The sequence below is a fragment of the Hippocampus bargibanti genome, linkage group LG03, assembly GCF_051943395.1.
Source record: "Hippocampus bargibanti isolate YZ-2025 linkage group LG03, ASM5194339v1, whole genome shotgun sequence".
NCBI lineage: Eukaryota > Metazoa > Chordata > Actinopteri > Syngnathiformes > Syngnathidae > Hippocampus > Hippocampus bargibanti.
Window position 1 is genome coordinate 10041550 of NC_142736.1, and position 23273 is coordinate 10064822.

Sequence of the window (23273 nt, forward strand, 5' to 3'; positions counted from 1 at the left end):
CTACAGCTGCGTGTTTGCTTTCAACATTTAGCTTGTAGTTGACAAGCACATTCCACCATGATGTCCCTGATCCACTGGTGGAAAGACGCTTTGATCCTCTCCTCTTTCATCTAGAACTGTTTCATGTCATCACAAAGAGGGTACAGCAAGTCCTGAAGAATGAATGTCTCTCTGTGTCTTTGTTTTGTCATATTGTCTCTATGCTGTCATATTATTTGTTATTTAGTTTTTTTTTTTGTTCTTTTGACTTCAAGATGGCGCCGCGAGAGTGGCTGCCTTTCCAGCAGCTCATGTATTTCGTTTTTCTACTTTCATTCCTTTGATCACTTTGCTGCTGTGAAATGTAAATTTCTCCACTGTGAGACTAATAAAGGCATATCCAATCCAATCCAATCCAATAATTGGTTCCCAGACAGAGTGTGTAAGGCGAAAAGTGTGTATCTAAAAAAAAAAAAATCCCATAGGAAACCATGAAAATGGGAATAATCCCTTCCCGGGTTTCCATAAAATATACTTCAACTAAATAAGCCTAAAAAACTACACACAATATACCTTATGTTTAATAAATATGTATAATAAATGTGCTATTGTATTGTAATGAAAGAAATACACTGAATTGTATCATAAAGTCACTTTATTTACATTTGTGATGGTCATTTATGGCTTGATAGAATGGCGTTGGAGGTCAAAGGTCAAAGGGAATTGCTGTTTGGAAAGAGGCGCATTACATGAGGACTGCAATTAAAGAAATAAACTGCTGTAAAATAAAGTTGTATTTACCGTTTTGATGGTCGTTGATGGCTTATGGGAGGAGAGTCACCTTCCATATGGACTGTTGGTAACTTAACCTCTGGTGCTGTTCGGTCGTGTGCTTCCGCCGAAGATCACTCTGCCAGCCGTGGTGGGTGTGTATTATGAAAATAGTGCTTATTATAAGGTTTAATTTTCATAAATTTGACGTTTGTAAGACGAAAAGTGTAAGACGAAGGTGTTTGTAAGTTGAGGTCTCACTGTATATTGGAAAAAACAACCCCGCTTTGAGAACACATCAAAATGTGTAAGCATCTTCTGAGCATGTCCTGAAGTGTTCATGTTTGTGAAAGGTTGTTGCTAGTCTTGTAATTTGAAGGGTAACACTCAAAAGGACAACAGGTGGCTTATTTTGTGTGTGTGTTTGTATGACTAGTCTTGTGAGGACCACTAACATTTTATACCATATGTAGGGAGGACATTTTTGACAAGTGAGGACCTTTTGGCCGGTCCTCACAAGTTTTTCATTCTAAAGGCTTCTGGAGGGTCTATATATGCATCTGTTAAAGTTTCAGAGAGCTCCTCACAAATTCACCCAAAATGATTTTTTTGGTGTGTATTTTCATTTCACTTGGATACACACACTTTTTACTCACTGCGTGTGTGTATGTGTGTGTGTGTGCGTGGTTAATGAGAGGAAAAAGTTCATACCACAAAAAGTAAAACAATATTTTAACCAAATTCACTACAGGGGTGAGGACTTTGAATGTACCCATTCAGAAACCACTGCTGCTGTTATTTCACTTTCAAGTCCACTTTTTATTTCTTTGTTTTTAAAGAAGTTGAAGTGGGAAATGGGGTGACATTTAGTGTTCAAATGTAACACTAGTTCTTCTCTAAACCTATCAGCAACGGTGGTCCTCACTCCTTATCTGGAGTTATCCGGACCTCACAAAACAATTGAAACAGTACCACGTGTGTGTGTGTGTGTGTGTGTGTGTGTGTGTGTGTGTGTGTGTGTGTGTGTGTGTGCGCACCTAGGTACATGTATATACACAGTACGGGGTATGTAGTAATGGGGTATGGAAGTATTGAGCCTGACCTTATTTACCTTATGCCATATTTCAGGCTTCAAACTGATATTTTTGTGAGGGGTGGGGGTGCACGTAAAGTATCAAGACCAAGTGGGACACAATTGTGAAGTGGAACGATATTCGTAGCAGAAAATAGGGACATATTGTTTGCCTCTTTTACTGTCAATACAACTCACTCCAGAAGTTCCCCAATGATTTCTGACAGATCCAATATACGATGGTGTGTGCCTCTGTGTAATAAATCTCCCACACCAACTTGGGAATCTACTCTACCAGAGCTGAATGTCCTTTGCATCTGTCGTCGGAGATCAGACCTCCAAGGACCCCGCCCTTGGCCGCTAACTAGGTCACAAAACAACAGACCTCGTTGGTGGTGAACCCATGGGAAGGGGGACACACTGTTGCTTCTTCAGGGTGAGTCCCACATCCCGGCATGGCTGCAAAGAGGGGCCCCAATGATCCATGAGGGGAAAACTAAATAGATTTTTGTTATTCACCATAAGGGGTCACTAGCCAAAACACTTTGGTCTGAGATCATCGGGTCTGAGATCATCGGGCCATATAAACCCCTCCACCATGGCACATATATACATAAAGTGATACCTCGGTTTACGAAGCACTTAGATTACGAAATTTTCTGATTACGAACGTTACATTTATGCTAATTTTATGAGTGATGAGTGATGTGTCGTTCGCGAACGAGCCCGTTCTAACAACAAAATGGCAGCCGAGTGTTTTTGTCATCTATTCCCCGCCCCCAGTCTTCGGTAAAAGTCACGTGATTGGTCAAAAACGCAGCAGTGAGGGGGGGGGGGGGGGTTAAACATTAAAGAGACAGGCAGACGACAGTGAGAGTTTCAACTTTGATAGTTCAAAGGCAGTGTAGACTGCAAGGTTAAAATATCCAATCAATCAGGCTCCACAAACAACCCGCACAAGCCATCTGTACACTTGATGCAAAAAGCTATCAACCCAGCTAAACAGAACACAATTGATGAGGAACTAGATACAATCATCACAGAGAAAGCACCTACAAGGAATCATTCCTCAAGATGGTGAAAGAAGGTTATGTTCCTCAAGAAGTGTTTAATACTGATGAAACCGGTCTCTCCATTCCATCAACGACCATCACAAAGGTAAAGAAAACGACTTTATTATACAGTACAGTTTATTTCTTTAATTATAATACCATAGCACATTTATTATACATAAAATAAGGTTTATTTTGTGTAGTTTCAAAGGACAACCAATGTCTCCGGACAAGTTGTGTCTATAATTTGTAAAATGGCTTCAAATGACTTCTACTGAACATATTTTACAAAGATTCCACCGCATATAGCTATATTTTACGTTTTAAGACTCGTACTGAAGCCTTGTTTTTGAGTTGGTGACGAGTCCTCAACCTACGTCACTGAAGGAACGCCCCTGACTGAGAAAGGACATACCTTGCATCACCTGAATGCATTTTGCGGTACTTTGTTTGGTCTGAAAACTTCGTGTTGATGGCAAAATTAGAAGGAAAACACATCAATAATGCAATGGTGAATCATTGTATGTTACACCGAGGCAACTCTGATATTCTTTGACAAAAATGCCATGCTGAAAAATAAAACTATCTCCAACGTAGCTCTGCCGCCATCTTCTGCATTTTCTGTGACACTACACATCAGTTTTGATCCATCAAAATGACCCAGAAGACCTTCTTTAATCGATTGCAAACATTTATACTTTCCTCTTCAGAACTATTTGATTCATATTCATCACTGGATGTGTAACAAGAAGGCATCTTCTCCGAATCTGAAGCCATTGTTTCGATTAAGGCAAGACGTCTTGGCGTCACGAACAAGGGGGCGGCACCTTCTGAAAATGCCCAATTCGCAGCTCAATTTTTTTGCAGATTTCTAAAAATATCAGTCTGCATGTTTTGGGTATTTTAGATGCTATAAAACGTTTTTCTGATTTCAGTTAGGAAACAAAAAAGTGACGTCGGTTGTCCGTTAACACTATCTCCCCAAAAAATCTGGAAAAAGATGGTGTTTGTTTGGTTGTTTGGTCGCAAATTGGCGTTTTCATGTTTCTTATGTTTGTTAAAGTAATTATAAGTGCCTTGCATGCTGAGTCCGAGAGGATTGGATTTGCCTTTATTAGTATCGCAGTGGAGAAATTTACATTTCACAGCAGCAAAGTTATGAAAGGAATGAAAGTAGTGTCATGCATTTTTGCATATTTGACAATAAAGCTGACTTTTACTTTGTTTACTGTGGCTCATCTGGTAAGGTGTCACTGAGGGGGACAGCAATCATTTGCTCATGCAGACAGTCTTTTGAGGAGGTTAGTATTTTATTGAACATATTTAAATTCCAGTTATCACAAAGGTTTAAAAAGGACTTGGACAGCCCTTATTTTATGATTAGACATATACATAAAGTAGGTGTTTGAGGTGCCGACGGCTGTATTTTGACAGCCGCACACAGCTACGACTGGCTTTCATGTAACTGTTCCAATCGGGTTAAAAGGCAAGTTAAGTTGTTCACCTCGCTAATTTTTGAAGTGATTGTAGATTCCCAAAAAGACACCATCAAACTGGTGATTTGTTTCAATGTTTTGAAATAGGCCCCCATTAATAAGTCTTAATAGCAATGCAGTAGTCTTGATGTGCCACGGGTGCGAGTGAGCGGGGCTACTTACTTTGCTTGCAGGTTCAAGACTACAAACACCTTTTTGTTATTCTAATAGGAATACATGTTCTCAAACAGTAACTTTCCCAACAAATGTTTACCTAAAATGATTTATTGTCTTCCAATATATTGTTGTCTTTATAACAGAAAATAACCTTTAAAACATTCAGTGCTAACATCAGAACGAGATCAGAGCAGATTAGACGCTAAGGCTTGCAGCATGAGACCTGCTTCATTCTCATGCAGCAGTCATTTGCTCAAAAGTCTGGATCAAGTTGGGGGGTTATTAAGGTTTAGTCTCTGCAACTCTATGAGAACTTCAACCCGCAAAAGTGGATCGGTGAGCACTACAAAATTGACATCTTGCTCCCGTGGGACGGTTGTTTTGTAGACAGAGTTCTCTGCTAGTTGAGGTTACATATTCTTCCTAGAAGGGAGAGAAAAAATACACTACTTATTCAGCATAACAAAGTTGCATCTTAAGAAATGTCAAGCAGGCCATTGTAAAGATGTTTTTTGTCCCTTGTGGATGTGAGCCCACAAGGTGCGTGTGCCTTTGTGTTGAATCAACGGTCTTTATAACTTTTCATCATCATCATCCATTTCATATCTAAGCGCCTTTCAAAACTCTCAAGGTCACTTTCCAGTTACATGATCGGTTTTTCCGTAGGTGAGCAGCGGCAGCCACATGCGCCAGCATTCACTCAACCCGGAAGTAACTCAAATAGATAGAAAGCCAGCCAGCTAGCTAATAGATAGCCAGCTAGACAGTTACCTAACTAGCCAGATAGCCATATAGCTAATAAATCCCCAGCTACATAGCTAGCTAGCTAGACAGATAGCTAATAGATAGCAAATAGATACCCAGCTAGATAGCTAGCTAATAGATAGCAAATATATTGCCATCTAGGTAGCTAGCTAATAGATAGAAAATGGATAGCAAATAGACAGCCAGCTGGGTAGCTAGACAGATAGCTAACAGAAAGCAAATAAGATAGCAAACGATAGCCAGCCAGGTAGCGAGCTAATAGATAGAAAATGGATAGCAAATAGATAGCTAAGAGAAAGTAAATAGATAGCAAACAATAGCCAGCTAGGTAGCTAGCTAATAGATAGAAAATGGATAGCAAATAGATAGCTATCTAGCTAGCTAGCAAATAGATAGCCAGCTAGGTAGCTAGCTAGATACTTTTGAAAGAAACAACTTTTTTGGCTTCCGTTTACTGTTTTGAAATGCTGTTTGTTTTTACATGCCTCATGTCCGTGTTTGTGACCACTTTTCGTGACAGGTAGCAGTTGTGAAGGCTCTGTATAAATTGTATTGTAAGTGTGTTTAGCATAGAACCATCGAGTGGACGCATAGTGCAACCTCAGCCACTATAGTAGCTTCTACCCCAGGGGTGTCAAACTCTTTTTTTTGTCCCTTTTTTGCCGTGGGCCACATTGTCGTTACGGTTTCCTCTCGAAGGTCGTGATGAATTTAGGGAAACCATTAGAATGTTTCATCACTTCCACAACAAATTTAGGAATAACTAGTTTTCAAATCTGATGTCGAGAATAATGAGTATTGTGGTTTACATCCGACAATTTAAAATTTTGGTTCGGATAATGGCACTTAACATGCTTGATTTACTTTTGCGGGCCAAATAAAATGATGTGGCGGGCCAGGTTGGTCTTCTACCCTATGTGCCTTGGAATGCAGCGCGTCCTGTATATGAAACCTGTTTTTAAATGGGCCAAGGTGCACCTTACAATTCAAAGTTCCTTACAGAAAATATATGACTAAATTTGGACAGCAAAAATATTTACACACAAAGTCCCAAATAAAATTGTATTAGGCAGACAAAAATATATTGGGTTAAGACAGAAAGCTGTTAACCTGGTGTGACCTTGATCAAATTTGGAAGATGACACACAGATGGCATTTCGGCATGAGCAAAAATAACGCACCAATTCTTTCTTGTTTTCTTTGGTGGCCACTTTGTGTTTTCGGTTTAGTCTAAAGTGATATTCTTGAAAAGAAATCTCGACTTTGATCTCATATGTCAACAGGACAGGAATTTGGCTTCTTGCTGCTAAGTGTTCACTTTTTTTTGTGTCAACAGGGCGTGCCCGTGGGTCTCCTACAAAGGAGTCCCGTTTTTATTCAAATGGTGACAGTTTGTGCAGGCACACTGCTGTTGAATTTAGTTGGAGGTAGACCAGAGTAACGCATCCACTTTATGATGACTTTGTCCACGGTTAAGACGGGAAATATCAGATCTTTAGACAATGACTTGTCACTTTGAAAGAGATAAATTTGGGTTTAAAATCTTCTGACACTCCTTTGCCCTTTCATTTCTCCACGAAGACACAAAAACAAATGTCTCCAATTTTCTGACAGAAGTGGTGTATTATCTGAAAATAATGTTTTTGAATGAAAGGCTTTCTGATTCTGATTTTGACCATCTTAGCAGTTTTTTTGACGACGATACTAGTGCAGCGTGTCCTACCGGAAACAAATTCCTTGTGTGTTCTACATACTTGGCAATAAAGATGATTCTGATTCTGATTCTATGTACTCACCTGTCTGCTGGTAATCATGACGTGATGGAGGTACTTATTGCCTTTGTGCTGATTGTATTGGATTGTTTTATCACAGGGTCTAAGAGACAAAAGACACAGCCACTTACTTCAACTCAGCTTTCTTGGAATTTGCAATGAAACAGATTTTAACGCGTTATTGTAACCGCATGCAGTCTATTTAGATATTTCTAATAATGTCATTATTCTTATTTTAACTCATTCACTGCCAATCCCAAATTTATTTTGGGATTTTAAAAGCATGACGTGCAGCGCCATTCCCCAATTTGTTTGGGTTTTGGTTCTTCTTGCGGAGGGTACCGATAAAGCTCTAGTCAGACCTCCGGCAATGTTTTTCCCTCCCACGAAAGGGCAGCATTTGCCTTTTGTACAGCCGTACCCACTGCAAGCTCAGATAACTCCAAACCCATATAATTTATGATGGAACTCTTTTTTTCTGATGAAAGAAGAGAGTCAAAGGTTTCTTACACTGCATTGAATGTTTATGTAGTCCTAAAACTCAATATTATGTGGGTCCTGCAATTTGAGTGAAAATGACTAAAGCCCTGGCACTGGAGAGGACATATATTTGACATTGTCTCGCAGTGAATGAGTTAATGTACCCACATCATCTGACTGACATTTGTAAATTGCTACTCACAGAAATATGGATGCTTCATGGCCTCTAGTGCTGTTGATCTTTGCTGGTGGTCATAGCGTAAGAGTTTGTCCAGCAGGTCCAGAGCCTCAGGGCTCACCAGGTGTTGATTCTCTAACTGGATGAACTGCTCCCAACGCTTGCGCGTTTGCCTGAACACACAAATGCAGGGGATGTGCTTCACATTGGATTGGATTTGCCTTTATTAATCTCGCAGTGGACAAATTTACATTTCACAGCAGCAAATTACAGTGGCAGTACGACTGTTGAAGAATAATTAAAAACCAAACGACTATCCTGTAGGCCAGGGGTGTCAAAGTCAATTTTTGCCGCGGGCCACATTGTAGTTATGGTTTCCTCTCGAGCGCCGTTATGAATTTGGGGAAGCCATTAGAATATTTCATCCCCTCCACATATGACATATTGAGCGCACGACAAATTAATGAATAACTAGTTTTCAAATCTGACGTCAAGAGTAATGACTGTTCTTGTGGTTTACATCCAAAAATTGTGGTTAGGATTTTAGCAAGCATCATGGAATTTCCCAAGTTTGATTTGCTTTCGCGGGCGGAAAAAAAATGATGTGGCGGGCTATATTTGGCCCCCAGGCCTTGACTTTGACACCTGTGCTGTATGCCATTAGGAGTGTTGTGGGTTCAGAGTGCTGATTGTGGAGCAGAAGATGCGTAGCTGACTGCTCTATATCTTTTGCTACACAATGTGGTTTGATGAGGGATTCCGCATCGGAGGATTCCGGGAAAATGTGCCCTTTCGAATTAGAAGCGACAACCACAACCACGACTCAAGCCTCAAAAGAGCTTGTAAGAGATGGAAGGACTCTTCACAATCCTATTCGATGCTGAATGAACAGTGAAGATAGTGGACTTTGCAGCCTTGTTGTTATCGTTTATGTCATATTTGTCCCTCTTGTGTTTTCTCTAATAAAAGTATTTTCGTACTCGATCTGATCTCAGTCTGCATTTGTGGGATCTGATTCTTCCAGAACCATAACAATATAGTGTGTGTGTGTGTGTGTGTGTGTGTGTGTGTGTGTGTGTGTGTGTGTGTGTGTGTGTGTGTGTGTGTGTGTGTGTGTGTGTGTGTGTGTGTGTGTGTGTCAAATACTTGAGATTCAATGATACATCAGCCTTTTGTCAGCCTTTGTGGCTTCCGTTCCAGATATGGCGAGGACATATGGTAGGTAGAGGATGAGGGCCACTGACTAATAAAAAAATCTCACTTTAAAGTGAGAGTTCTGAGATTAAAGTCAGAATTCTGAGAATGAAGTCAGAATTCTGAGATTAAAGTCAGAAATCTGATTTTAAATTAAAAGTGGGATTAAAGTGGGAATCTTGCAACCTTATTTTTTTTTTCTTTGGCAGGGGTTTTATTGTTATTCGTGTTCTTGCCTAAACATGCCTACACTTGTGAAATCTAATTTGGACAAAAAGGGAAACACACAGATTAGCAGCAAAACATGTCCGTTCGACATTGAACGCTGTCGTCTCCACGATTTTAACTGTGGTTGTAGTTCATAGCTTCTTCCATCTGTGACGAAGGTTGTGTCGGTGGCGATTGGTTGAAACCAAAACAGGCGCACGCGCATACATGTCCGCACTGATGCAGACAGCAAAGAGCAGCGGACTATCGAGTGCTGAGGCACGCTTGGCAAAAAGCAAACCAACAAACTCAAATGTGTATTCATTCAACATTGTCAACTAATATTCAGACTAAATGTTGTCAATTTTTCCTCAATTTTCCAGAGGAAATTTCATGAAAATTTTAAAAATCCGGAACTCCAGGAAAATCCATAGGATTTTCATCGCTGAGGAATAATGAAGTGTTCAAGAATGGGCAACTGTGAGAGTAGATGATAGAATAATTATGAGGAAAGTGAGCTACCCAAATGTGTTCGAATGACAATGGATTTATCCAACAAAACAAATGAAAATCATGACAACACTTACTGTCCCAGCAAATCTTTGAAGTGAGTGTCCAGTTCTATGTGGTACTTGTGCAGGTAGCCAAAAAGGTCATCAGTGCCAAGAACTTTAGCAATGCAAACCAACTGAAAAACAACATTAAAGAGTTGGGATTTCTATGCAGCCCCCACCCCCAATACAGCTTTTCAATTTATTGACAGTTAAAATGTAGATTTTCTACAGTTGCAAGAAAATAAAGTGTTTCCCCAGAAATAAATGTGATTTTATCTTCATGTTTTTATTTGGCAACCATGTAAATGTTTGCATTGCATGGTAGTAAAATATGTGAACCACCAGGCCAAAGACTTTAGTAGCAAGGTTGGAGTGTGCCAACCTTGACTTCAACACCTAAGTGATAAAATTGGATGTGTTCATTAAAGTTCCTCAGCAATTAAAAGAGAGAGAGAGACAAAGAGAAACTGAGAGAGAGAGAATCAGAAAGACAGAAACAAAGACAGAGAGATGAATGAGAAAAATGACATTGTTTTTATGAATTGGCTTTTGTTTTTAATATATTCAATGTTTTTGTCTAAAAAAAGTACTGGAACTATGCACATTTTGACAACAGTAGTCACTTTGTAAAATGTCCTTGAGAGTTTTGAAAGGCGCCATTTATAAACGAAATGTATTATTATTACAGTAAAGTCTCGTTATATCGATATTCAAGGGAGTCCGAAAAAATATCGATATAACCGGGACTATCGATATATCCGACCCTGTTTGCATGTAATTTTCTCCGTGCGTGCATAGAAATAGTATCGATATAACCGGGACTATCGATATATCCGATATCGATATAACGAGACTTTACTGTATTTATCTCTTTGTCTTTGTTATTATCATAACTGTGATGTTGTGTCTAACATTTCAAGCATGTCCACATTGTATTTTGTCATTTATCATGGCAAATTGTGAAAATTGTCATTCACTACCCCAGAGTCCCTTCAATATGCAAATGATGTTTCACGGGCAAAATTGTGAACATTTGCAATACTAGGAGGAACCAACAGGCTTGATATCTTTTCAAGAGAATAAACAACAACTGCAAGCACTTGTGAGATCCGCAAATGAATTGTCCATCCATTTTCCGATCCGCTTATTCTCACAGGGGGTTGCGGGAGGTGGGGATTCAGGAGCCTATCCCAGCTGTCTTCTGTTTTCACCCTGCACTGGTTGCGAGCTTATCGCAGGACACAGAGATGAACAACGATACACACTCACACCTAGGGACAATTTAAAGTGTTCAATAAGCCTGCCATACATGTTTTTTAACAAATCTTTGCCACACCCAAAAAGTTTGCCAGTGTAATAGAATTTTGACAAATCAGGGGACTGTAATACGTAAAACTACAGAAGGAAAAAAAACATATTTTTAAAGGCGATTTGAGGGGTGCCAAACACCTCATTACAGTACTTTCTTTGTTGACCTTGAGAGCAGGTGAAATTGTCGGTGTGGTAAAAGGCAACTAAGCACCCTTACTACTTTTCTGCTGGTCTGTTACCTGATCGTAATTGTCCTGGCCATGAAAAAAGGGCTCCTTCAAAAAGATCATGCTCGCCAACATACACCCGAGACTCCACATGTCCAAACTATAGTCATACATCTGGGAGAGGGGAAGAAATGACGCATGATTTGGAGAACATAATTATGATCATTTGATGCAACAAATGATTTAAAAAATGTCATTGTGCATTGTGAATTCATAAATGCAGCAACTGTACCTTGTAATCAACCAGCAGCTCGGGGCCTTTGAAATAACGAGAGGCCACCCTGACGTTGTATTCCTGAGCAGGATGGTAAAATTCGGCTAAACCCCAATCTATAAGACGGAGCTAAGCAGATTGGATCAGACATTACAATGTTAACTAATATGCTTGATTCACATATAAATGATCTGCATCTTTAAGAAGCAGGCAAACTCAAAGAGCGATTAGTACTTTGGGGGCCTTCAAATATTAAAACCAACAAGTATATATCCCCACAAGTACAAGAATATATACTCAAAATAAACTACGATTAAGATACTCATTCTTGATCATAGTAATTACATACAAAATGATTATGAAATGAATTACAATAAGTAGTAAAAAGAATACACAAGCACCTTTCGCAGCTGATGGTCGATCATCACATTGTGAGGCTTTACGTCTCTATGCATGATGCCCATACTGTGACAGTAGTCAAGAGCCTTGGACACACAGGGTACAAACGGGCAATAATGAAATATAAATTTAATGTTGATATTTGATTTGGGTGAAAGGGGGGATAACAGGACCACATAATTACAAAACCACAGCACGAACAACAGCATGCCAAGACTGCATGTCGACCAGTCCACCAACTGTGTGCACATTTCTCATGAAGCCGGGAAGCCATAATCGCACACAAAATATGAAATAAGCTAAGAATTGTGTTGGCTGTTTCAAATTATGAAACCATTTGTTTTTTATGCAAAATGAGAAAGAAGACCGTTTCTACTGAAGGTGCCGAATATACCAACGTCTTGTGAAATGAGAAAACTAAAAACTAAATCTCAACACTATTACAATTTGTGACTGAGAGAGCGAACCGTTTTTTTTCCGGATTAAGACATAGTATTCGGGGAAAGTTTTTGTCAGATGTGTGTGCAGCAGGTGAAAACAACAAACAGGAATTTGAAGTTGCTGTTCCCAAGAACCAATATTTCCAAACATAACAGACTAAAGGTCACATTTGTGTTGAAAATTGTAAAATGATTCATCCTGATCACGTTTTTTTTTATACAAATACAAAAATCCAATATTTCATGATACAGTGGGGCCTTGTTTTACGAACACGTTGCTTGATGAAATTTTCGGTTTACGAACGTTAAATTCATGAAAATTAAACCTTGGATTAAGCACTACTTTTCCGGATACACACAGAGTCTCGCCCCACCACGGCTGGCGGAGTAATCCTCGGCGGAAGAACACCAAAGCACACGACCGAACAGCGCCCCAGCCGGCCTACCTTTCCACACCCCCTTTCTATGACTGCACACGTTGATCGTCTTCAACGATACTTTTGCTGTTATGGGACCGAAAGAGACCCCACCACAGACTCGTGTTCAGCCGAAGAAGACACAAAACAAAATTACAGTCGAGGAGAAGAAGGAGATTATTGAGAAACACGAACGAGGTGTGCGTTTGTCTGATTTAGCGGCCCGGCACGATATGCTAAGTCCACCATTGCTACCATCCTTCGCAACAAAGCTTTACACAAAGGCGTTATTTACTTAATGCTTTCATGTGACTAATGACACCGAACTTGTCACGTGCGAGTTAACAGCTGGGGCGGGGCCACCGCTCCCGACCTCCGCCACTGCTGTCAATCCCCTAATCACAGGCACTGGGACATTTAAACGAGTCGCTGTCACCAGTGCCGGATGATTACGACGCCTCACGCCTCGCCAGTGTCTTGGACTTGCCAGCACAAGAGTTTGCTTCGCCCGAGGTGATTGTTAGCCGCAATCGCGCAAGTTTGTTGCTTTCGCGAGCGTTTGCCCCCCCGTGTGCCATTTTATTTTGCCTAGCTTGATAGGCTGGACGGATCGCCCCCGCCCGCCTACTCGCTGTACCCCTTTTTGGTTTCTTTTGTTGCGTTATTCCGGGTCCGTGGAATCGTCGGACCGGCCTTTTGTTGTAATAAAATCTCTGCCAGCACCTACGGGACTCAAAGTGGATGCAGATGACATTGAGGAGCTTGTTGCTGACCATAATGAGGTCCTCAACACAGAGGATTTGATTTGCCTTCAAGAGGACAAGCAGAAGCAAGCCATTCAGGAGTTGTCATCTGAGGAGGAGGAGTTAGCTGCAGCATCAAGTGAGAGCATCAAGGCAATGTTGGCTAAGTGGAATGATGTGCAGGCTTTTATTGAACAGTTCCATCCAGAAAAGACTGTGGCTATGAGAATCATCAACATGGTGAATGATAATGTGATGCCTCAGTTTCGTAAGACCTTACAAGTCAGAAAGCAACAGGTGTCCATTAAGAGCCATCAACGACCATCACAAATGTAAATAAAGTGCAGTGTATTTATTTCATTGCAATACAATAGCACATTTATTATACATAGAATAAGGTATATCGTGTGTCGTTTTAAGGCTTATTTAGTTGAAAATTATATTTTATGGAGACCCGGGAACGGATTATTCTCATTTTAATGGTTTCCTATGAGAAATGATTTTTTGGGATATACACTTTTCGCCTTACACACTGTCTGGGAACCAATTAAGTAAGCCGGGGCCCCACTGTATTGACAAATTCGATTTCATGAAATATTGGATTTTTGTGACAAAGTCGAATATGAGTGCCATTTGACTGTCACCGTTGGACAACTATGGGGCAATTGCTTTTTTTGCGTCTGTGATGGGCAGCATTTTCACAGCCTCCATTTGAAAGGTCAGTTCTGTTGGACAGTTTGCGGCTGGATGGATGCATGGCTGCAGGAGCCCGCAATGAGAAGAAAGGAGCGTCAACGCAGAGCACTGATGCGCATGTGGAACTTGGAATTGAAGCGGATTTACATGGGAAAGGAGATATGAGACAATCTCTTTCGCCAATGGATGCTACAGCTTCATGTTTGGTTTTAAAACTTAGCTTGTAGCAGATCTGCACATTCCACCATGATATCCCCTATCCACTTGTGAAAAAGGACACTTTAATCCTCTCCTCTTTCATCTAGAACTGCTTCATGCAACAAAGTGAGTGCAGAAAGTGGGAAAGACTGAAGACTGTCTTTGTTTTATGTGTTGTGTCACATTATTTGTTTTTGACTTGAACATACCTGCCAACTTCTGAAATCAGAAAGGCCTAGTTTACTTTTCACACTTTTTGTTGATTTTTCTCCGGCAGATGCCATTACACGACAATGATATTAATGGCACTAACTCTCGAGTCTCGATTCCAGGAATGAGCTATCACTCTGGATTCCAGGAAAGACCCATACCATGCGCATGCACAATTCATCTAAAAGAAGCTAACAGCTAGCATTGTGCCGGTCACCTGTTCTCGTATTTTGAATTAACATTGAGTACAGTAGTTGTATTAAGTTCATCATGTCTACTTGTTATCTAAGTTAAAACAGATTCTTATCTTACAGACAGTGTATTGTCGGTGTTCAAATACCTGACATGTTTCGGCGTCTACTTCCTTCTCTCAAGGAAGGCGGAAGAATCTGTTTTAAATTAAAATGTAGTACAGTACTTACTATTTCGACTATTTTGGATTTATTGTTTTTATTGGTAACTGTAATTTTTATTATTAACCCATAACTCGGAATAGGATAATGAAAACCGTCGTTTTTACGGCAAAACTGGAGTAGTTGGCAGGTATGCTTCAAGATGGCGGCACAAAAGTGGCTGCCTTTACAGCAGTTCCTGTATTTTGTTTTTGCTGCTCTGAAATGTAAAGGAATGAAGGCTCATCTAATCTAATTCCTGTCACAGGAAAATGATTCCCATACAAAACAACGCACCCACTTCAAAATACATGATTTACTCTGCTCGATACATTGAGACAACAAGACAACCTTACCTTGAGAAGCTCATACATGTAGTAACGAATATCATAATCTGTCAGCTTCTGGTAAAGCTCCTGTGGGACATGGACCAAGTCAGCAACCGACCTGAACAGTACCCGAGGTGCCATTTATGCTGCATCTGGGTTATCATAGAAAGCATGTATTTTTAAGAGTACGTACCTTAAAATCTGTATTATTAATGTACTCAAAGACAAGGGCTGGTGTTCTGGACTGCAAAGAGAGAACAACCACATGCCTTACAGTGGGTATGCACCCCAAATGTGCAAAAAAATATATATTTTCCAGAGGATGAGTAAAAATAAATTGGTCTGCAGAGGACACTCGCTAATACTTACGCTCTAAACCTCACCACCCCCAGTTTTGAAATAACTTTTTTCTCATGAGACAATCTTAATTTTTGATGGGCTTTGTAGATTTTGCTTTTTATATTGACTGTAGTGGCAGACAGCAGCGACTTTATGCAACATACAGCCGCCGGCCTCTTAAGTTTACATACTTTATGAGAACAACTTTATGTGCATACAACACAACGATGCGAGTTGCCTTTCACACCCAAGAGCCAGTAGGCTGCCATTCAGCAATAAAAAAAATACAAATTAAAAACACAAATAAAACTCAAACTCACCACAGGATCTTTAACCGTGTCAACCAGAAGAATGATGTTTGTCCCTCCGCGTAGATTTTCAAGAATCTTTATTTCCCGTTTGATCTTCTTCCATTTGACAGGCTGTGTTCAAATGACATTTGTTTGAGGCAAGTGATTGATCACTGAACTCTTGGACAAGAAAAATACACATATGGCGGCCTTTGTTTCATGTGACTTTCAGTTGTCTTGCAGTTGGTGTTGCCCGCAACATCACTAATAACAACATACGAACATTGCTGGCACTTTGAGAATGTGTCGTTCTGACAAATTCAATGCTTTAAATACTTTTACATTGTTTAAAATAAAGGAAGAGGAAACACAGCATTACACCTTAAGGTGGTAAAGTGCTGCTAAAGACACATGAAATATCAGTGTTCCAAATAAAACCGTTGGAACTTGTTTATTTATTTACACGGTGGTTGCATTACTTTTGCTTTGTTTTACCTCGCCAAACAATGCCATAGATTGAAGTACAATCACAGCCGGGTGAAAATGTGGTTGAACACAGATGCTGATCATAATGACCATTACCTTCGCGAGTGACTTGCACAAAATTATCTCCAAAGAGCATTTCCACAAATGCATAGTTTGTGCACCGATACAGGAGGCAAATCAAACCTCCCTTTTAATCAGTCTACGAGTGCAGCAGTAATGAGGCACTCATTTGTAAGCACAGCAAAAACTGGAATGAGTACAGGACAGTGATCATTTTGCAGCATCGTTTGACCCCCTTGATCATGACAAAAATGAAAGTTGAAGCAATCACATGACTTCCTGACCCAAGACTAGTGTAGTGGAACATGGAAGCCATTACTGTCGAAAGACAAATAGTGGCATTCATATGAGAGGGAGAACAGCTGAAGCAGAGAGAATAACATTCCCAACTATTTTTCTTGCTGCAAAAATATAAAATCAAGCAAGGACTTTGTGTGTAGACGCCATCAAAATTCTATGATGACATCATAAATATGATAACATCAAAAATAGAAAGCAATGGATGGATGGTGGGAACCATACAACAAGAAGTGGGACAAAACAGAGGCTCAGCAAACCAAGACTTACTTTGAGGATTTTCACCACTACTTTTTCAATGCTGCTCCCGTTGGTGGCCTCAAAAACTTCACTGTATTTGCCTCGCCCCAATTTACGCACCAACTGGTAGTTGTCTTGATTGCTGGGAGAAAAGACAAAGATGATCATCTGTCAACCAATGCCACCGTCTAATAGAGTGGATATGTTAAAGGACAACCGACACCTCCGGACAAGTGGCGTCCATAATTTGTAAAATAACTTCAAATGACTTCTAGTGACCACATTTTACTAAGATTCCACCGTATATAGCTATATTATACGTTTTAAGAATCGCACTGAATATTTATGAAGTGTTGTTTTCGAGTTGATGACGATGCCCTAAGTGATGTCACGGAGGGAAAGCCCCTGACCGAGAAAGCGACACACAATGCATTTTGGGCACTTTGTTTCGTCTGAAAACACTGTGTTGATCCGCGAAATTAGAAGGAAAACTACATATATAACGCAATGGTGAATCGGGTGGCAGCCAATTGCGGTAACACGCAAAAAGAAGGTGTAAGTTTACACAAATTCCCAGCGGACAAAGCTGCAGCATTTCCAACGGAGCAGAGCAGCCGAGCCCCAGCCGAGGAGCTGCCCGGAGTGCGCGAATGGTGAAAGAGAGCGATCGTCATAATAGTGGAGCAAACCTATCGGACAAATATTCAGCTGCTGGAACAAGGGGCTACCCGGAGTTAGCGATGGATAACTGCTGTCATTAATTCCTAAGTTTGTAACTCTTCATCTTGAAAGTTTAAACAACGTTTTGCATGCACAACCAATAAACAATCTGCATTGATGCTGACATCGTGTAGTTTATTTGTTATTCATGTCCTTATATGCCACATACCACCCAATTGATGAAATATTGCTTATTCACAGAGCTTCATATATGCTTCATATGTCGTGTCCTTCACCAGTTTTGTCACTTACGGCTCGAATTGATATGGAAGGACTTCTTTAATCGATCGCAAACACTTCTGCTTTCCTCTTCAGAACTATTTGAATCATATTCATAACTGGATGAGTAACAAGAAAGGATCATTTTCCGAATCTGAACTCCCTGAAGCCATTGTTTTGATTCTGGAGCAAGGCAGTTTGTGAAGGAGTTTCCTCACACGATGTCACGAACAGGGGGCGGGACTTTCTGAATCTCTCCAGTTTTGAGCTCATTAGTGGCAGTTTTGGGCAACTTTAAAGGACAACCGACAAAATACCCAAAACACTCAGGGTGATATTTTTAGTCAAATACAAAACACCAATAAAAATGACTAAGTGTGCTAATACTGCACCAAATTGAGCTGTGAATTGTGGATTTTCAAAAAGTCCCGCCCCCAGTTCGGGACGTCACGCCATGACGTCTTGCCTTGCTTAAGAATCAAAACAATGGCTTCAGATTCAGAGAAGATGCTTTCTTGTTACTCATCCAGTTATGAATATGATTCAAATAGTTCTGAAGAGGAAAGCATAAATGTTTGCAATCAATTAAGAGTCCTCTCATATCCGAGCAGTCAATGACAGCAATGTAGCACCCAGAAAATGCAGAAGATGGCGCCAAAGCTCCGTTGGAAATAGGGCTGATTTGTGATTTGTGTCAATATATCAAATACAGTAAAGTCTCGTTATATCGATATTCAAGGGAGTCCGAAAAAATATCGAAATAACCAGGACTATCGATATATCCGACCCTGTTTGCATGTAATTTTCTCCGTGCGTGCATAGAAATAGTATCGATATATCCGATATCGATATAACGAGACTTTACTGTAGTTGTTTTGGTGCAACACACAACGATTCACCATCGCGTTATTTCCTTCTAATTTCGCCATCAACACGAAGTTTTCCGACACAACAAAGTACCGCAAAATGCATTGTGCGTCGCTTTCTCGGTCAGGGGCGTTCCAAACATGACGTCACGTGTGTGTGTGTGTATATATATATATATATATATATATATATATATATATATATATATATATATATATATATATATATATATATATATATATATATATATATATATATATATATATATATATATACACATACACACACACACACACACATATGAGCGGACAGACGGGCGGACGGACTGACAGACAGACAGAGAGATAATTTTTGGCTACCTGCGAGGTTGGAAATTTGTATGGCTGGAAAAGGAGCTTACGTGTGTCTGGTAAGGAAAATGGAGCCGAAGTGTATCAAGAAAAGCAGAAGGTTGACAAAACGGCTGGCATAAATAAACCACGTCGACAGTTAAATATTGAACTTAACATCGTTCCCATGGCCTGCTGTTCATTTTTTGTTGTTGTGGTGTGGGAAATGAAGGTAAAATAACAACTGGCCTTGGAAAAATAACAGTCAGTTTGGAAAAGAATGCTTCACTTTTCCCTACTGAAAAAAAGGAATACATTCATTTTTTTCCTCAGAATTCTAGAATTATTGGTTTGTGTTGCTATATGCACTGTCAACTGTGGGAGCTTATATAGACAGGTCTGTCTCTCTAAATCAAGTCCAATCAACTGAATTTACCACAGGTGGACTCCCATGAAGCTGTAGAATTCATTTGAAATTGATCAGTGGAAACGGGATGAACCAGAGCTCATTTTTGAGCTTCATGCCAAAGGTTCTGAATACTTATGCACAGGTGTTTTTTTTAACTAAATTTACAAACATTTTACCAAAACTTCTTTCATGTTTTCATCATGGGGTATTATTTTGTGTAGAATTCTAAGGAAAAAAATGAATTTATTCCTTTTTTCAATTGGGCTGTAACAACGGGAAAAGTGAAGCGTTCTGAATACTCCCCGAACTGACTGTAGTTCCTGAATTATTATTATATAACATATAACATATAACATATAACATGTTATTTTTTTAATTAATTGTACTATATTCTTCACCTAACATTAAAATGTGGCCCATGAACGATAATATTCAATAATCTTCAACAATATTCCCCACAAATTTAGATTTAGCATTTGCCAATTGTATGAGCCTCAAGGCATTACAACAAGAATTTGGAGGATCCACCGTCCAGAAGCGTCATGGAGTTTCAGTTGCAGTTTATCATGGAGCAGCGGTTGCAAAGTCAGGTCCTCGAAAACCATATCGTTTCAATTTCAGTGCTCTCCTTCCTCCATCGCGCCTGATTCAAATGATCAGAATTGCTATCAGGCCACCACAAAGCCTGTTGATAATTTGATCATTTGAATCAGGTGTGTTGGACATCAGAAACAAACTGAACAGCGGCTCTTCCACAGCCGGACTTTCTGTCATAGAATATTTCGTGTTAAAACGATACCTCCAATTTGACACGTGTGTGTCATAATCCCAGTAATCTTTGTTCTTCCACGTGTTGACATCTGTGTACACCCGAGCCTTGCTGCTGGCCGGTGATGATGATCCAGGCATGGCAATTGTTGAGGCTCGGTGGTAAAGATATTCTGCTGAATTTTGGTTGTCCCAGTACTGTAAGGCAGAGCACCGATTCTCCAGAACAAATGGCTTTAAAACCTCTTTGTTGGCTTTACCAACCGTTTTGGTTGATTTCGAAGTGCCAGGCTGACCTATCACAGCTGAGGTGCAGAATGAGAGAGCGACGACGATGGAATGTGCGGTGCCCCTAAGTAGGATGTTGGGCAGGATGAGATGAAGAGCCGCCAGCTGCAAAGACACGAGGGGAAAATGCACACTATCATGGTAGAAAAAAGACAGACACCCATCCAACGTTAAGATTGGTTTAAAGTTTGCAGGTTACACTAAAACAAACTTAGAGAAGACACAACAACACAAAACAAAGCAATAGTGTTAATGTGATCATAATGTTCATTTCATGTGACGATCGGGGGAGGAAACTCGTTGCAACTAAAACATCGTGTAAAAAAATAAAATAAATAAAAAATCACAGATAGGACCAACAAAAGTGATGCATTTATATTACAACAAAATGAAGCTGGCCTAAAAGGTGACTGTATGGCTATTGGTTGTTTACAACTGCTTCTTTTTTAATTATAGGTTTTAATGTTTTACGGTAAACGAGCATGGACAAATTGGCGTTGTTCAAAAAGAGGTTAAACGATAGTCTTAGCAGGTTAATTTATCATTTATGCCTTCGGGAAGTTGAGACTGAGACCTGGTGACGAATGGCAAAATAAGCAAGAGGTAATTAGCCTGCTAACCTCGTCGGTGAAGTGTCAATCCCGGCCGACATCTACGTTAGGTCCGTTGTGAACAACAGAAAAATTGTCTCGCGGCGACGTTTTACCACCAGGGTGGATGGTAACGAAGTACCCGCGTTATACTCCTCTGGACAGTCGAATTAATTCAACTGGCAGCGACATAACTTCGTGGGGGATGGACTTCCTTTTTCTATAAACCGGAAGCAACCCCGTGAGCCTGTTGAACGTTTTGTCGCCTCTTTTTTTTTAATTCGAATAACAAAAAGGCACCACTTTATCTATGGATGAACACATCTTCGTTTTTTAATGTATATTAAATGTGTGGTGGTTGGCATATGAGGCTTAAGCAACTAAATATTTGAGTGTCGAATAGTACACTTAACATATTGTACTGTATTTCAAATATTGAATCTGTACTGTAAATTGTAAATGTTTGTACATATGTGTATACAAAACACGTTTATACTCAAGAAACATTATTAACTTCCAAATACAATATTAATTAATTAATAATAATTGTACCTGTCTTTGTATTTTGGGTAAGGTAACAAAGCAGCTTGAATGCAAGAACAATGTCCCCTCTCTACGGGCAGATGTTGAATTGCATTATTCTTTAATCGTCTCGCAGAGGAGACATTTACATTTCAGAGCGAAATTATGAAAGGAAAAGGAAAGGAAGAAGTAGAAAAAAATACAGGAGCTGCTGGAAAGGCAGCCACTCCCGCAGCACCATCTTGAAGTCAAAAGAACAAAAAAAAATTACAGAATAATGACAACACAAAGACACAGTCATTCAATCTTCAACACTTTCTGGAACCTCTTTGTTGTATGAAGCAGTTCTAGATGAAAGAGGAAAGGATCAAAGCGTCCACATTTTACCAGTGGATCAGGGACGTCATGGTGAAATGAGGTATGTCTGCTACAAGCTAAATGTTGAAAGCAAACACAAAGCCGTACCATACATTGACAAAAGAGATTGTCTCACATCTCCTGTCCCACGTAAATCCGCCTCAATTCCAAGCCGCGACAGTTTCAAAAGTCTTTACTCCCAGTCCAGCATTGTGTCCTTGGTTCTCCACTCCGGCCTTTCCTTCTGTATGGACTTTGCATGTTACAGTGGTGGATTTGTGAGTACTGTACTCTGGATTCTCTACCTAATCCAAAAACAAGCATGTTTGTTAAATACTATAGACCAGTGGTTGTTAACCTTGTTAGGGGTACCAAACCCAACCAGTTCATATGCACATTGGACGTACCCTTCATTTGTGAAAAATAAAAATAGCTTTTTTTGCAAAGTCAAGACATTAAAAACGCAATTATTAAACAGAAAAAAATAAATATTTTTTATTTTTAAGACATAAGTAGTTGTTTCATATGTAATTGTATGGCAGATGCTCCCTATCTATTAGCTAGCTTTCTATCTGTTTGATTTACTTCCGGGTTGAGGGAACGCTGGCGCATGTGCCTGCCGCTGCTCACCCACAGAAAAACTGATCTTGTGACTGGAAAGTGACTTTGAAAGTTTTGAAAGGCGCTTAGAAATGAAATGTATTATTATATATTATTATCAAACCTAAGACTGATTGGGGTTAGATCTAATCAGGTTAAGGACCATTTTATTTCAGAACATCCACATGTGTAATTGAGATTGGATAAACATTTCTGTTAATTGTGAACAATCACTTCCGGGTTGAGTGAACGGTGGCGTGTGTGGCTGCCGCTGCTCACTCGCAGAAAAAATATCCTGTGACTGTAACATGTCCTTGAGAGTTTTGAAAGGCACTTATAAATGAAATGTATTATTATTAATCATCTCCAAATTCTGCATGATGGGTAATGGCAACAGCAAGAACCTTGGTGATTGCTCACATTGGTTTGTTTTATCACTTGTTGAAAGGTATGATTCAGTCACACATCGGTCGTAATTTAGGCTCTTTTATACATGTAATCAAACATGTAAAAGTCATGGCACATTACTGTCTTACAAGTGTTCCATTATATGAAAGTAAAGTACTGTATATATGGCAAACAATAACTAGAGTTTTTAAAGCATTCTTGTTAATCCAATCCCCATTTTTTCAAGGCCATCA

The 23273-nt window shown here is 39.8% G+C and overlaps 2 protein-coding genes across 4 annotated transcripts in view; one reads left to right on the forward strand and one right to left on the reverse strand.

Annotated features, from left to right (window-relative positions):
• Positions 1-23273, forward strand: part of LOC148900263 (voltage-gated potassium channel regulatory subunit KCNG4-like) — a 262500-nt gene that overhangs the window by 82807 nt on the left and 156420 nt on the right. The gene's annotated exons all lie outside the window — the stretch shown is intronic.
• LOC148900267 (casein kinase II subunit alpha'-like) lies at positions 1367-21364 on the reverse strand. 3 transcript variants are annotated; one of them, XM_088991894.1, is made up of 14 exons: positions 21184-21364; positions 20572-20668; positions 20307-20473; positions 16994-17105; positions 15911-16012; positions 15445-15495; positions 15279-15338; positions 11830-11913; positions 11447-11557; positions 11227-11328; positions 9710-9810; positions 7746-7894; positions 7088-7166; positions 1367-4949 (listed from the first exon to the last, which is right to left on the reverse strand). In XM_088991894.1, exons 3-13 carry the CDS (start codon positions 20414-20416, stop codon positions 7102-7104), a joined length of 1047 nt encoding a protein of 348 aa, XP_088848020.1. In that variant the 5' UTR covers positions 20417-20473; positions 20572-20668; positions 21184-21364; the 3' UTR covers positions 1367-4949; positions 7088-7101. The 3 variants fall into 3 exon arrangements, with proteins under 3 accessions (XP_088848020.1, XP_088848019.1, XP_088848018.1); XM_088991893.1 differs by having other exon boundaries at positions 20540-20668; XM_088991892.1 differs by having other exon boundaries at positions 20307-20668.

Coding starts and splice junctions, on each gene's coding strand:
- LOC148900267 (XM_088991894.1), bottom strand. CDS start 20,416: ATGCCTGGATCATCATCACCGGCCAGCAGCAAGGCTCGGGTGTACACA. Junction 11,914..15,278: donor ACATGTATGAGCTTCTCAAG/GTAAGGTTGTCT, acceptor TGTGTGTCCAAG/GCTCTTGACTACTGTCACAG. Junction 11,558..11,829: donor TCGACCATCAGCTGCGAAAG/GTGCTTGTGTAT, acceptor CAATCTGCTTAG/CTCCGTCTTATAGATTGGGG.